Source organism: Cynara cardunculus (genome assembly GCF_001531365.2).
Source record: "Cynara cardunculus var. scolymus isolate 2C chromosome LG 5, CcrdV1, whole genome shotgun sequence".
NCBI classification, from domain to species: Eukaryota; Viridiplantae; Streptophyta; class Magnoliopsida; order Asterales; family Asteraceae; genus Cynara; species Cynara cardunculus.
Window position 1 is genome coordinate 34,489,843 of NC_037532.1, and position 15,112 is coordinate 34,504,954.

At 32.3% G+C, this 15,112-nt stretch overlaps 1 protein-coding gene across 4 annotated transcripts; it reads left to right on the plus strand.

Moving 5' to 3' along the window:
- The first annotated feature begins 6,269 nt into the window (after window positions 1-6,269).
- Window positions 6,270-12,018, plus strand: LOC112513549 (protein DA1-related 1-like). 4 transcript variants are annotated; one of them, XM_025119848.1, is made up of 12 exons: window positions 6,270-6,461; window positions 6,720-6,864; window positions 7,678-7,833; window positions 8,050-8,395; window positions 8,525-8,660; window positions 9,136-9,256; window positions 9,400-9,483; window positions 10,350-10,682; window positions 10,939-11,001; window positions 11,096-11,211; window positions 11,295-11,353; window positions 11,475-12,018. In XM_025119848.1, the coding sequence occupies exons 3-12, from the start codon at window positions 7,720-7,722 to the stop codon at window positions 11,795-11,797; spliced, it is 1,695 nt and encodes a 564-aa protein (XP_024975616.1). In that variant the 5' UTR covers window positions 6,270-6,461; window positions 6,720-6,864; window positions 7,678-7,719; the 3' UTR covers window positions 11,798-12,018. The 4 variants fall into 4 exon arrangements, with proteins under 4 accessions (XP_024975616.1, XP_024975613.1, XP_024975614.1 ...); XM_025119845.1 differs by having other exon boundaries at window positions 6,404-6,461; window positions 6,720-7,271; XM_025119846.1 differs by lacking the exon at window positions 6,270-6,461 and having other exon boundaries at window positions 6,508-6,864; window positions 7,159-7,833.
- Window positions 12,019-15,112: the final 3,094 nt, after the last annotated feature.

The following is a 15,112-nucleotide window of genomic DNA, read 5'->3' on the forward strand; positions in this document are numbered from 1 at the left end:
CTTAACATTTGTGCAACCAATACAACTCAATCTCAACCGTCCATTTCATTTGATGAATATGTGATTTCATAGAAGTTTTGATTGTTTCCTAATATAAAGTATTAATCATAATTAATGAACTTTATTTATATTCCATAAATATTCAAATCATAATAAATGAACCCTCATCATTTCTATAAATATCTCAATTAATTGGGTTGCAAGGGTTGTACAAATACACAAGGTTGTAAAAGAAATATACCCTATATATATATATATATATATATATATATATATATCAAAATCATGTTAAATCATGAACTAGAAATGTAAAAAAAAACAATTCTTAATGTTAATGTGTGTGTATGAAAAGATAATTAGAGTATTTTATAATTTTTCTAAAATAGTATCAAAAGTTAAAATCTAAAAAAAATTACATCCAACTTCAATAGCTACTCTATTTTAAATAATGTTAAGGTTTAATATACTGCTGTGTGTATATAGTGTTATCCTTTTACACATTATTTTTAACATTTCTTCAATTTGATCTGATAATTTTTTTTTGAAATTTTAGGTTGATTGATTCATTATATTATTTAAACTAAAAAGGTATGTGTATAATGCAACGAGATACATCTCGATTTTAATATATATATATATATATATATATTTATATTTGTCTTAGTTGATGTTATAATATGGTTTTATTTGGCTTTAAGAAAACGATAATGTTTTTATTTTTGAATAAAATATAAATATAAAGATATATTATAAAAAATTGAAGAAAAAAAAATATTGATATTGGTACCAAACTAACTACGTAAAATTTCTCTTTTTTGTATATTTCTTTAATTCTTTTTTTATTTTTAGTTTAATAATATAACTTTTTATAAGAATAATAACTAAGGGGCCGTTTACCAAACTCTTACATGGGTAAGCATTTTGCAAGTCACATTACCTTACCAGATGAATATGGTAAGGGCCAAAAATCTTACCCGATAAGAGGGAGACAAGAACCGAGAGTCTTACCTGGTAAGTGACGGCGACGACTCTTACCATGGTAAACGCTTACTAGATAAATTGTTGCACACGATGCCATTTTGGTGGACTAAAGTCTTACCCGATAAGTAAGTGGTAGTATTAAATTTTGCCGGTAAGCATTTACCGGGTAAGTGTTTGGTAAACGGCCCCTAAGTATTTTGTTAGAACTCAATGATTACCCTAATTATATTTTAGTTTTTTTTTAATTTAAAATGAGATGTTTATCTTCTATTTGATTATGTTTATATGCACTTAGTTACACGAATTTAAACATAAAACTTTAATAAGTTGTACTTACGCACAATTTACTTATAATCTTGAATTTTAAGTAATATGCATCAATAAACAGTACTTAATGCATAAAAAACGGTTTTTTTAAGAGTTTTTACCAAATATTTTATAATATAGTATAGGGAAAAGTACAATAAAAACCAATGGACTTTCTTGTTTTGAATGATTAAGTCCTTGGACTTTTTTTTGGAACAAATAAGTCCTTGGACATTCCAAAACATGTTAAATAAGTCATTGGACAATTTTTTGGAACAAATAAGTCTTTGGACATTCCAAAATATGTTAAATAAGTCTTTGGACAATTTTTGGAACAAATAAGTCCTTAGACATTCCAAAAAATGTTAAATAACTCATTGAACAATTTTTGGAACAAATAAGTCCTTGAACAATTTTTGGAACAAATAAGTCCTTGAACAATCCAAAACATGTTAAATAACTTCTTGAACTTTTATAAAACATGTTGGATACATTCTAATGACTTGTACAACTAGTTAAAATGGTAATTATTTTTTTGTAAATGTAAGTACTTTTTTGTTATATTTGTTTAATTTTATAGATCTAAATACTTTTTGGTTCAAAAAATATTTAGGGGCTTAATCGTTCAAAATATAAATATTCATTGAGTTTTTTTTCGGATTTTTTTCACTATTTTACCACTTTAACTAGTTGTACAAGTCATAAGAATGTATCCAACATGTTTTATAAAAGTTCAAGAAGTTATTTAACATGTTTTGGATTGTTCAATGACTTATTTGTTCCAAAAATTGTCCAAAGAGTTATTTAACATGTTTTGGAATGTCCAATGACTTATTTGTTCCAAAAAATTGTCCAAAGACTTATTTAACATGTTTTGGAAGTTATTTAACATATTTTGGAATGTCCAAGGACTTATTTGTTCCAAAAAATTGTCCAATGACTTATTTAACATATTTTGGAATGTCCAAGGAATTATTTGTTCCAAAAAAAAGTCTAAGGACTTAATTATTCCAAACAAGAAAGTTCATTGGTTTTTATTGTACTTTTCCCTATAGTATATAGATTAAATATTTTCTTTTACATTAAATTCTACTAATGACTGCTTAATACTTTTAACACAAACACAAAGATTTTCGTTTGTTTATTGTTCGTGTTCGTTCGTTTGTTCGGTTAAGTTAAACGAACGAACATGAACAAACCATTGTTCGTGTTCGTTTACAGCACTAGGCATATGAGTGGTTAACCGAGCATTATCTAATAGAGTTAGGTTGAGGGACTCAATCCGCAACAATATGAAATCACGATGATGCTATTTGTAATTATTTCATTTGGAGGACCTAATCCAAAAGTTTGATCAACCATAGGGACGAAATTTACTCTTAACTATATTATTAAAATATACAATACATTTAATAAAATAATCAATATATTTAATATAATATTATTTTTCTCTCCTAAACACTTAATTATAATATCTCATAAGGAATGAAATATTATCTCTCTTAAATACGAAGTTTTAGAGATTTCTCCAAATTTGAAGATTTCTACCATCTCTTTTTTCTTTTCCTGTTATAACATAGTTGTAGCAAAAATATACACAAAATCTCCAAAATCTCTATTTTAACATAAATGTTGGAAATGCTCTTAATAAGTAGGGGTGCATTTAACCCACCCTTATAAAAGGAAAGTAGACTAAATGCACCCATCTTTATTGCTAAATGCACTCTATCCATTAATTCCCTTCTCTCAAATATCAAGATTTACTTTTTGTATTTTTAATGTATGATTTGATCTGATTCTGACATATATCAACACCCAAAAAGAAGGAAAATTTATTAAAATAGTCAATCCCCCAACCAAATTCACTTCTAACCATTTTTTCAATCGAATTCCTATTTTAACCAGAGTTTACGAAAATGTCTTACACATTTACGTAAACTCGATTTCCAGCTTCAAAAAAAAAGGAAAAAAAATCTTTACGCAAATTTTGTGTAAAGATCGCCATTTGTGTAAACAATTTATCTAAGGATTCTCATTTCCATAAAGATTTTGCGGTAAAGATCTTTTCATAGGTTTTAGGCGAATGCGTAACATATTTACGTAAACTTTGGCTAAAATGAGAATTCAACTCCAAAAATGACTAAAAAAATTAAATTTGTTTGGAGAAATCAAAGCATCTTCGATGGAGTTTGTCATAAGAATCCATTTTTTATATTTTTTATTTTACCAAGTCTTTCCAACTCATCAAATTAATAACCAACATTTTGTGGGTCCCATGTATAATATAAATTAAATAAATAAATAAATATATATATATATATATATTGGATATAAAAATCAAGAAAGTATATAAAAAACTAGAAAATTGTCACTTTAAATTTTTTATTTATAAGAACCTCAAAGCATTCGGTATGTGGTTTTTGAGAGCTTTTTCAAAAAGCAAAAACCTTATTTTGTGGTTTTCGTCATAGATCATAACTGCACGACATGTTTTTTGGGGATTTTTTATTTAATCACTTTCAATTTTATAGAATTTTATAAAAGTTTCGTGTTTTATTTATTAATATATTTAAAGTAATCATATTTAAATAATATAAAATAAATATGTAATTAAAGTAATTATATACTTTTTATTTAAGTGAATGTCTCACATGTGATATATTTATATACAATTTTTATAGATTTAAGACCCAATTTTTACTTTTTAATATACATATTTTTGAATTAACTTTTTTTAATTTTTATTGTACATGTTTTTATACATTTTTTACATATTTCAGCCCAATTTTTTTTTATTGTATATACTTTTAAATCAACTTTTTTTAATTTTTATGATATATAATTTTTTTTACTATTTTTACAAGTTTCTTGATTACCCAATTTTATAAAAGTTTATAAAATTTAGGGTGTTTTGAGAATTATTTTTGTACACATATGTACTATATTATAAAACATTTGACAAAAACTCTTAAAAGTCATTTTTTATGCATGAATTACTGTTTATTGATGCATATTATTTAAAATTCAAGATTAGACGTAAACTGTACGTAAGTACAACTTATTAAAGTTCCATGTTTGAATTCGTATAACAAACTACAGATAAACATAATCAAATAGAGAATAAACAAATCATTTTAAAATATAAAAAATCTAAAATATAATTAGAATAATTATCGAGTTCTAACAAAATAATAAATTATTATCTTTATATTAAAATTATATTATTAAATCAAATCAATTACTTTGTTATTGAACCTAAATTAAATTATAATAAAAAAATTGAATTAAAAAATTACACAAAAAATATGAATTTTAAATAGTTAATTTGATACTAATATCGATATATTTTTGTCAAATTTTTATGATATTTTCAAATTTTATATTTTATTCAAAAATAAAAATATCATCGCTTTTTCAAAATCATATAAAACTATACTATAACATCGACTGAGATAAAGAATAAAATGAAATATTAAAATCAAGATGTATCTTGATACATTGCACAAGTATCTTTCTAGTTATTATAAACAGATAACAACTTATGTACACTTTCTCGATACAAATTAGTATGTATTTGTATAAGAAAAATTGAAGGGCAACAAAACTATAACGAATTTTAATATATTTATTTTTATAAATAAGAATATAAATAATATAAAATTAAAATGATGGTATCCTGAAAAGTTTGAAAAAATCATTAAAAAGTTTGGATGAGATTTTTCATATGACAATAATGTGTAAAAACAAATATGAAAACCTTAGGAAACTTAACTAAAATAACCATTTTCACTGGTTGGTTCCACCTTTTAATCACTTATTTACAAGGTTTACCAAAATAGCCCAAGTTCCGTTTTTTTTTTTTTTTTTGCAGATGTGGATGAAAAATTTAAATTCTTTTTACGGATCTGGATGAGAAATGTAATTTTTTTTTACGGAACTGAATGAAAAACGAGTTTTTTTTTTTTTTTGCAAACAAGAGTAGAAAGTGTAAATTTCTCTTGTTTTTTAGCTAAGTCTGTAATTACATAAATGGGTTTTAGAAACTTATGGTTAATTTAGTAAATAAATAAAATGATTAGAAGTAGGGGTGCTCAAAAACCCGATCAGCCCAACTCAATCCAACGCGAAATAATTCAACCCGAAGCAACCCGATGTCTAATCGAGTTGTAAAATTGTCCAACCGTAGGTATTGGGTTGATATTGGGTTACTATTATTTGAACTCAACTCAACCCGATGAACCCGATATCCTTTTATTTCTTGGATTTAATATGATTATTGAATTTATATTAATATATACATTAGACATTTACACTATCATGTATGTTTTTCATATACACATATTTTCAATCTATTAATATCTTTATATAACTCATTCATATATATGTTCAGTAACTTTGAACATATATATGTAAATTGAGAAAATTAAATAAATGTGATATACGTAAAAAATATGGATAAATTGTATCAAATGGTTGATGATGAAAAAGAAATTATGAGTAAAGAAATAACATATTCAAAGTTAGAAGAATATTTTAATATACCAAAGTATCAACCCGACCAACCCATACGGGTCGGGTTGGGTTGTGTTGCACTTTGGTTTGAGTTGGATTGAGTTAAGATTTTTTCAAACCACAAGTATTGGATTGAGTTATTCAAATATTTTCAATCCGATCAACCCAACCCATAAACACCTTTAATTATAAGATGTTAATTTTGGTCGATTTAAAAAAAAGGCAATCGAATGGGCTTAGTGAAAGGAAAGGTGAAATGCAAGCGTGCAAGTGACTTTTTCATAGCCTTTCCCATCTAAAGGGGATCATACCCACCGACCCACTACCAAAAAGCTCATTGTTTTTTCTCTCAATTTTTGATCTTTCCCGATCTTTATTTACCCTTTTTATTTAATTAAAAAAATAGATATAAAATTGTGGGTCATCTCTGAAATTGGCAAAGAATGCTACAAAAGCATGTTATCTTCTTTCCCCTCAGTCATCAATGGCTGAATGAAAGGAGTAAAAGCAATTTCAGTTGGAATTTGGACATGAAAATGGTCTATTTATAGAAATATTGGGGCAAAAAGGTCCACCAGCCAGATGATAAAAGTCGATAAATTTCAACACCCTTTTGCCCATTCTGATAGTGATTCTACTCTTGGAATTGGAAGGAAGAGAAGGTGCAATATGGGGTTTGCAACATATGAAAATAATCATATTTATTTATTATTTTTATGATTAAAATTCGAATTTTGCCAACTATTTCACATCATCTTTACTCTCCCCGCTTTTGCTTGGCGTAGGTTTTAAGTTGCTCCAATCATTGACTTTTTCTTTACTCTGATGTTTCTCTTTCTTTCTTCACCTGCAAATTCTTCAGCAAAAGAAGTTGGGATTCATGATGAATCTTTACTCTTGTTTGATGTTGTTATCAGCAGGTGTTGGGTATAAATGGAATGTGGGAACACACCAATCTCTCTTGTAATCTTGTGATTATGCCCACCATTGAACTGGGTTCTTTTGATCATCCGCGGATGCATCAGATTCCATGGTGGTTTCAGCCAATTCTGTGAGTTTTTGAAGGTCAGATTTCAACTGTTTCTTTCTTTGATTATTGGTTTTCTTCTCCAGACTGCTGTCAGAACCCGACAAAATCTATCTGGAAAATGCTTATTTTATTCTAATAAATATATGTTTCCTGGATGATGCATATAGATTGGGTTGGTGGAAGTTGAAATCAATTATGGCTTATTCATCATATATTTGCACTCTTATTTGGAATCTTTGAGCAATTAGCAATCAGAAAACAATTTTCAATTGCTGTGATTGAGGTGTCCATGCAATACTTTAATCTTCATAAATCTGTTTCTTGTTTAGAATTGCCAGCTATGAGTTATGTCTTCATTGAACATAATTCTTCCCCAGTTTACAGAAACATAAATTGCCTTCTGTTCCAAGAACATTTGCCAATTGAGCGATTCAAGAATTGGGTATTTTCTTTACTTCCATTTGACTATAAACTTGCATCTTTAATCAATCTTGAACACAAGAATTGACTGTTTGACAAATTTTCTGAAAAAGGTTCTTTCTGTAATGGTGATTCAAGAATTGGGTATTTTCTTTACTTTCATTTGACTATAAACCTGTCATCTTCAACCAATTTAATGATTCAAGAATTGGGTATTTTCTTACTTTCATTTGGCTATAAACTTGTCATCTTCAACCAATTGGGTGATTCAAGAATTGGGTATTTTCTTTACATCCATTTGACCAAAAAGTTGCCATCTTCAGTCCATCTTGAAAACAAGAGTGATTGTTTTCACAGTTTTTTAGAAAAGGGTTCTAGTTTGTTTATGCATCTTATAACATATGTTTGTCGTGTGGTGTGGCATACAGAAAAAGGATTCAAAAGCACAATTCTACACAACAGTTTGTGTTATGGGTTGGCTAACCAAGATTCTTAGAGGGTTTAGCTCCAGCAATAAAAACTCAGGAAAGTACCATGGGAGGTATGAAAATGAAGGCATCTGGGTGGATCCCCCAACTACAGTGGTAATCAGCACTTCTATTCCCTCGTAACTCCATGCTTTCAAGTAGGATATATTGAGTCTGATTTCAAGTGGGGTATACTGGGTTTTTTAATTTTTGGTTATAAATGTCTTGCTTCACTGACTCTTTCAAGTTTACAAGTTCTGTTTTGCAATAATACAATTGGTTTGTTCGCATTATTTTGCTGTTCATTCTCTGTTATGTGGACTCGAAATGTAGGACACATTGTCAGACTTTGATAGTGAAGAAATTGATCGAGCTATTGCACTTTCACTTTTAGAAGAAGACACAAAAAGTACCATTTCTGATGCAGAAGAAGATGAAGATGCCGATGCAGAAAAAGATGAAGATGCAGATGCAGAAAAAGATGAAGATGAAGATACAGATGCAGAAAAAGATGAAGATACAGATGCAGATGAAGATGAAGATAGAGATGAAGATGAAGACGGTTCAATTTCGTCGGAAGAAGAAGAGAAAAAACCTGCAGTTTCGCCTCAAGAAGAAGATGAAACAGGATCAAACTCCACTTCTGAAGAAGAAGATGATAAAGGAAAAAAAGTAATTGGTAAGTGGAATTAAATAGTTTACAATAATTTAAGAAAGAAAGAATGTATGATATTGATTACATTTTCTTTTAATGTGATGCATTTGGGGATTCTAATTGTAGTCCTGTTTTGTTTTATTGATCTATAAGATCATAATTCTCATATAGAGGAAGATGAACAGCTTGCCAAGGCTATTCAAGAAAGTTTGAATGTGGACTCACCACAGCGAAGTGATTATGATAGCCAATCGACACCTGTACCTTACTCCTATGCCAGTGGATACAGGTACATGGAGATGGAAAGTTCGTATGAGAACCATAAATATTTTGAAAACCAGAGAACTATTTCATGTATTATTCATGATGAATATTACATGAATATCACATATTTTCATCTTGGATATCTTCACAACATCCATCATGAATGTAGCATGAATACTTGGTTCATGGGTTCTCAAAATATTGCGGGTAGAAAGTTCAAATGAGAACCATAAATATTTTGAAAATCTGAGAAACAATTATTTCATGTATTATTAATAATGAATAATCATGAATTTCTTTCATTAAGAATAATTTTCACAATGAATATCTACATGACCTTCATCGTGAATAAAGGTTGAATAGTTGGTTCCAGGTTCTCATAATATTTACGGATCTCATCTGAACCTGCCTCTACACAAATAATTATCAAACTAATGAATTTGTTTCAAGCACAACACTCCTGCAGACCTTTCATGTATCCCCTGCATTTGAGATTGCAGGATATGTGTTGGTTGCAGAGCAGAAATCGGCCATGGGAGATTTCTGAGTTGCATGGGAGGAGTTTGGCATCCAGAATGTTTCCGTTGTCATGCCTGCAATCGACCAATATCTGATTATGAGGTCGAAAACTACTCCATTCCTGCAGTTTCCTTCTAATGTTGATTTACCTTTTTAAACAAGATTTTGATCATGAAATCAGAATACCCAGAAACTCTTTCTTCTTGATTTCACATTTGAAATGATTTCGCTCTTTGTATATGCAGTTCTCCATGACCGAAAACCGACCATTCCACAAATCATGCTATAAAGAACGCCATCATCCAAAATGTGACGTTTGCAAAAACTTTGTAAGTTTGTTTTAATTTTTCTATCTTTTTGTATATCCCTTCTTGAATCTTGAGAATCTGCAGAGATCTGCTCCGGATGAGATAAAAGAATTAAGGGTTGTTTATTACCTCCTTATCGCCTTTTACCGGGTAAGAGATGGTTACCCGATAAGAAGGGATGATGTTTACCAACACACTCTGACCCACAAATACGCCGACCACAAGGGTGGTGCCTGATTGGTTTGAGCTTGGCTCCAAAGGTCATAAGTACCAGGAGGTCCCAGGTTCAAATCCAAGGAGGAATAAAAATCCCCTTGTGGCCACGGAGGTTCAAATGCGGTGACTCCGGGCTATCTGCAAAGCAGGTGGTCGCCCTGGGATTAGTCGGCTCGCATAGCGGGTTGGATATCCAGGTTAATAAAAAAAAAAATACGCTGACCCAGTAAGAAAGATGTTGCTTGCTGACTCGGTCAGTGTTTCAGTCAGCACTTGCCCTTACACTTGGTAAACAATCATTTTCAGTCAGCGTTTACCAGACCGCATACTTACGGGGTGTTTGGTTAGTTTTCGATTAAGTCATGTATAAATAAAGTTGTTTGTGTGGATTAATCTGTCTGTATAGATTGGGAAGGTTTTTGTTCAGAAGAGTTTTTTGATAGATGAAAGGAGCATGTTCTTTAATTGGGAGGGACAGGTTTGGGAAGAACTTCTTTTTGCATAAAGCTCCCCCCTAGAAGCTTACTGAATAAGCCACTTTCTACATCATTAAGGCACTACCAAACAGTCTTGTATAGCTGATCGAATAAGCTGCAAGTCCCATTAAGCTCATTAAGCTGCTAACAAACAGGCCCTTAGTTAGCGCTTACCCATTTTCGATATTTATGCAGATTCCAACAAATACAGCTGGTTTGATCGAGTACAGAGCGCATCCTTTCTGGCTACAAAAGTACTGCCCGTCACACGAGCATGATGGGACTCCAAGATGTTGCAGTTGTGAACGAATGGAGGCAAGAGACACGAAATATTTGTTACTAGATGATGGTCGGAAGCTATGCTTGGAGTGCCTAGATTCCGCAATAATGGATACTCATGAATGCCAGCCACTGTACCTAGAAATTCAAGATTTTTACGAAGGATTAAACATGAAAATCGAGCAACAAGTTCCCTTATTGTTGGTTGAGAGACAAGCCCTAAATGAGGCCATGGAAGGAGAAAAAAACGTGAGCGAGCTTCAAAAAGGGTTATTTACAAGAATAACCTTTTGACAGATATTTTCAAAATGCAAGACTTACCGACAGATTTTAAGGCATTCTTCTATTAAGTAGAAGTGTCCTTAAATCTGTCAGAAGGTCGTGCATTTATAAAGAATCTGTCAGAAGGTTATTCTCCTAAGTAACCAGCTGATCGTGAAACTAGAATGATTCGTAGTTTATGGTCGTCGTCTTGATTTGGAACTAAATCTTTAATGGATGGCAGGGTCATCATCACATGCCTGAAACTAGAGGACTTTGCCTATCAGAAGAACAAACCATCAGCACAGTATGATATTATGCCCCAACTTGTTACCATACACAGTGAAAATTTTCTTTTTTCCCCTTTTTTCCGATATCTTTTATTTTACTGAAAATATCAGATAATAAGGAGGCCGAGGGTGGGGGCAGGGCGGATAATGGACATGTTTACGGAGCCGTATAAGCTAGTTCGTCGATGTGAAGTGACCGCTATTCTGATCTTGTATAGTCTCCCTAGGTAATTCTTCGTTTATAAGTTATGCATCGATGGTTTTCTGTTATACGATCAATGACTGTAGAAAGCTTGCTTCATGGATTCAGGTTACTGACTGGTTCAATACTGGCTCATGAGATGATGCATGCATGGCTCCGGCTTAAAGGTTTGACCTTTCTCTCTTTCTTGGCTCAATTTTCTCTGTGTTCGGTACGTGGGACAGTATAGTACGTGGGAAAGTGCTTCTTTTGTGTTGTTCTCATTGAATCTTGAATACAAACAAACAGGATACTCTAACCTTCCCCCTGATGTTGAAGAAGGGATCTGTCAAGTGCTGGCTCACATGTGGTTGGATTCTGAGATCATGGCTGGTTCTGGTAGCACGAACGTTGCGTCATCTTCCTCATCTGCAGCCGCTCCTACCTCATCAAAGAAAGGGAAAAGGTCCGATTTTGAGAAGCAACTTGGTGAGTTCTTCAAACACCAGATCGAGTCAGATACATCTGCAGCATATGGAGATGGGTTCAGAGATGGCAACAAATCCGTGCTCAAATACGGTCTCAGAAGCACCCTCGACCATATTCGACTTACCGGAAGATTCCCTTGCTAGTTTAAAGTGCAAAGAATGTTCATACAGTGGCATTACAGAATTGTTCATAAACATAAATATGTATAGGGAAAAAAGAAAGAATATATACAGAGAAATTATATGGGTTGTTTTCTTCAAGACCTCAGTTATGTTCTCTTTTTGTTGTTTTGGAAACCAGATTGCTGTTGACTGCTTCCATAAGTGTGAAGTGGTTGCTTAATACATGGCTACAACAGTTTCTTGTTGTGAACCTGTTTTGTGCATCTATTATCTGAATCATGATATCTGTCTCTTGTTGAATTCAAAGAGTGTATGTGTGTTGGATATCTGAATCCAAAGGTCAAAAGTACCTGGAGGTCCCAGGTTCAAATCCAAGGAGGAAAAAAGATCCTTTTGTGGCCACGGAGGTTCAAATGCTGTGACTCCAGGCTGTTTGCAAAGCAGGTGGTCGCCATATAGCATAATTGGCTTTATAAAGATTAATCATTTATACAACAAGTTCTCATGATATATTCCTATATCTGTACTTTGGAATCATCATATGGACACTGAAAGTTCTTAAGGTGATCTAACATCTCTAGCCAATCATGTTATCTTCAATTGTCATCCTCATTTTGTTTTGTTGATCCCAGAAATCACGTCACCTACAAGCAATCGATAGTGGTTTGTCTCTGGAGATCCACCTCAATTTAACGTTGAGGTCCAGCTCGACCGGTAAAATAAAGGCTAGACCTTGGAGGTTTTGCCCATAGGTCGCCGGTTCGAGGCTCCTAAACTTGACACTGAACTTGACGATACAACTAATGATACACGATTCCAAAGGGTCACACACATACAAACAAATTAACTTCAATCATACGATCGAATGTGATTCGATTATTTTCAATCCAAATAATTGTCATGCAAATTATTATTTTAATCAAAATAATAATTTCTAATAATAATAAAATATATGTTATATATTTTGACTAGTCTTTAAGGGGCCGTTTACTAAACATTTACTTGGTAAGTGCTTGATCCATAAATTTGCTCATCGGATGAACATGAAAAGGGCCAAGAATTCTACCGGGTAAGAGCGATGAGAAGGATGGAGAGTCTTACCCGGTAAATGAGGATGGCGACTTTTACCCAGGTAAGCACTTACCTAGTAAATTGTTGCATTCGATATGCTTTGATGCACTAAAATCTTATGCATCTAAATAAATATTAATGTTAACTCCTATCGGTAAGCGCTTACCAAGTAAGCATTTGGGTAAACGGCCCCTAAGTCTAATATGTATTTGATACATATTATTATTTCCATTGTTTTAAATGTATACTTAATTTGTTACGTGTAACATTAACTATATAAGTTTTATATTTTGATATAAAATTTATATGAAATAACTAATAACTAACTACTAAAACTATGGTTGGTTTTAGGTTGTTTATTAGTTAATTTCTAAGTGTATTGGTTGCTTCCAAGTATACTACAAAAGACATTTAAAATATTAAACAAAAAGAGGACAATGTAAGAGATGTAAGAAGTATGTTGGGAGACATGGTCTCCTGCTTTTTCTTCTTTTCTTTCTTTTGGATCTATCATGTATATGTATCAGTGGTGGTTCAATAAAAAAGGGTGATACATATTCTCATACTATCCTAACTATTTCTAAGTTTTTCTCTCTAAAATTCAAAGTGTTAAAGAGACTTTTGAGAAAGAGTTCTTGAGAGAAAAAGTGAGGAGATGCATACTTGGTTTTTATTTCTAAGGTAGAGATAGAAACGACACTAGTTTGGGTTGCAAGGAACTAGCATTCGAACAAGAGGTTGCTTGGTGTGGATCAACGTTGGAGGAAGATCCGTTTTTCTTCTCTATCCGACATCAACGTTCAAACTTCAAAGGTTGTAGTTCTAAAACCCACTATGATTGTGTTTTTCGGTTTTCTAAGTTCTTTAATGTATGAGATCCTTGTTGGGAGTTTTTGTGAAAATCGTTGTTAAGTTTATTTTATGCTTCTGTTGCTATCTTTGATAATATTGTTTTAAAGTTTCCTACAAATCCTTTCAATGATACCCTAGTGGTATCAAGCTCAACTAACATTGAGAGCCAACCTATGCTGTTAAAATCGCGATATATCGGATATCGCTCCCCAAAAAAAAATCGGAACTCAAATATCGGTCAAAATATCGGGAACGATATTATCGGCGATATTTTCCGATATTTAGCGATATTTTCCGATATTTAGCGATTTTTAGCGATATTTAGCGATTTTTTGGGCTGATAACTTAAATTAGGTCTGAATCTTTCCACAACGTCTTCTTCTTCACGTTCAACTTCAGTCTCGACTTCTTCACGTTCAACTTCAGTCTCGACTTTTTCTTCACAAATCACACTTCGACTTCAACTTCAGTCTTCGACTTCGACTTCAAGTCTCGACTTCTTCTTCACACTTCAGTCTCGACTTCTTCAGTCTTCAGTCTTCAGTCTCGACTTTTCTTCACACTTCGACTTCAACTTCAGTCTTCAGACTTCTAAACTCTAATTAATGCATATTATATATATAATTCTAAGAAATATTATGTTAACCGCTATTTCCGATATATCACCGATATAACCAATATATCGAATATCGGTCCTGACCGATATTTCGTATTCTGACCGATATAACAGCATAGGAGCCAACTTAACCAATAAAAGGCTAGGCCTTAAACCTCAACCCCATAGGTCGACAGTTTAAAATCATAAACCCTCCTCAGGTCCTTTGAAAATTTTCCTCGTAATAATCTTCAGGGCCCCATAGGAAGATACTGGAGATCCCCCTCCATTATAGTTGAGGGTCAGCTTAACCAACAAATAAAGGTCCGACCTTTGTACTGTAACAACTCGTCCCACATTGATAGAAAATGTGATTTGTGAGCTCCTTATATGCCTCAAGTTATGGGCTACCAAAAATTTACACCATGGTTTTTTAAGTTGGATTTGAAGTTATTGGGTCAGCATGTTGCTTTGGGCTTTGGAGGTGTTACATGGGCTCCTCCCGATAGGTTGCTAGTTCCAATCTCCTCAGGGTTACTGAAGATTTTCTTGGCTAAAGATATGTTATCTTCGAGGGACCCATTGGATTAGGCAAGATGCGTGCAAGTTGGTCCAGACACCCACGGTTACCTTTCCAAAGAGCTTATAGTTTCTATGTTTGAGCATTAGCCCTGAGCGAGGGTACAATCGTGAAAAGAGAACTCAAAGCTCGAACTCATAGGCGACCGTAACACAAGATAAAACAAGTGTAAAGCACAACTACAGTAAGAACAAAAACAATATAGGAAAGGGCTATCGACATAAAATGCTTCAAAGAA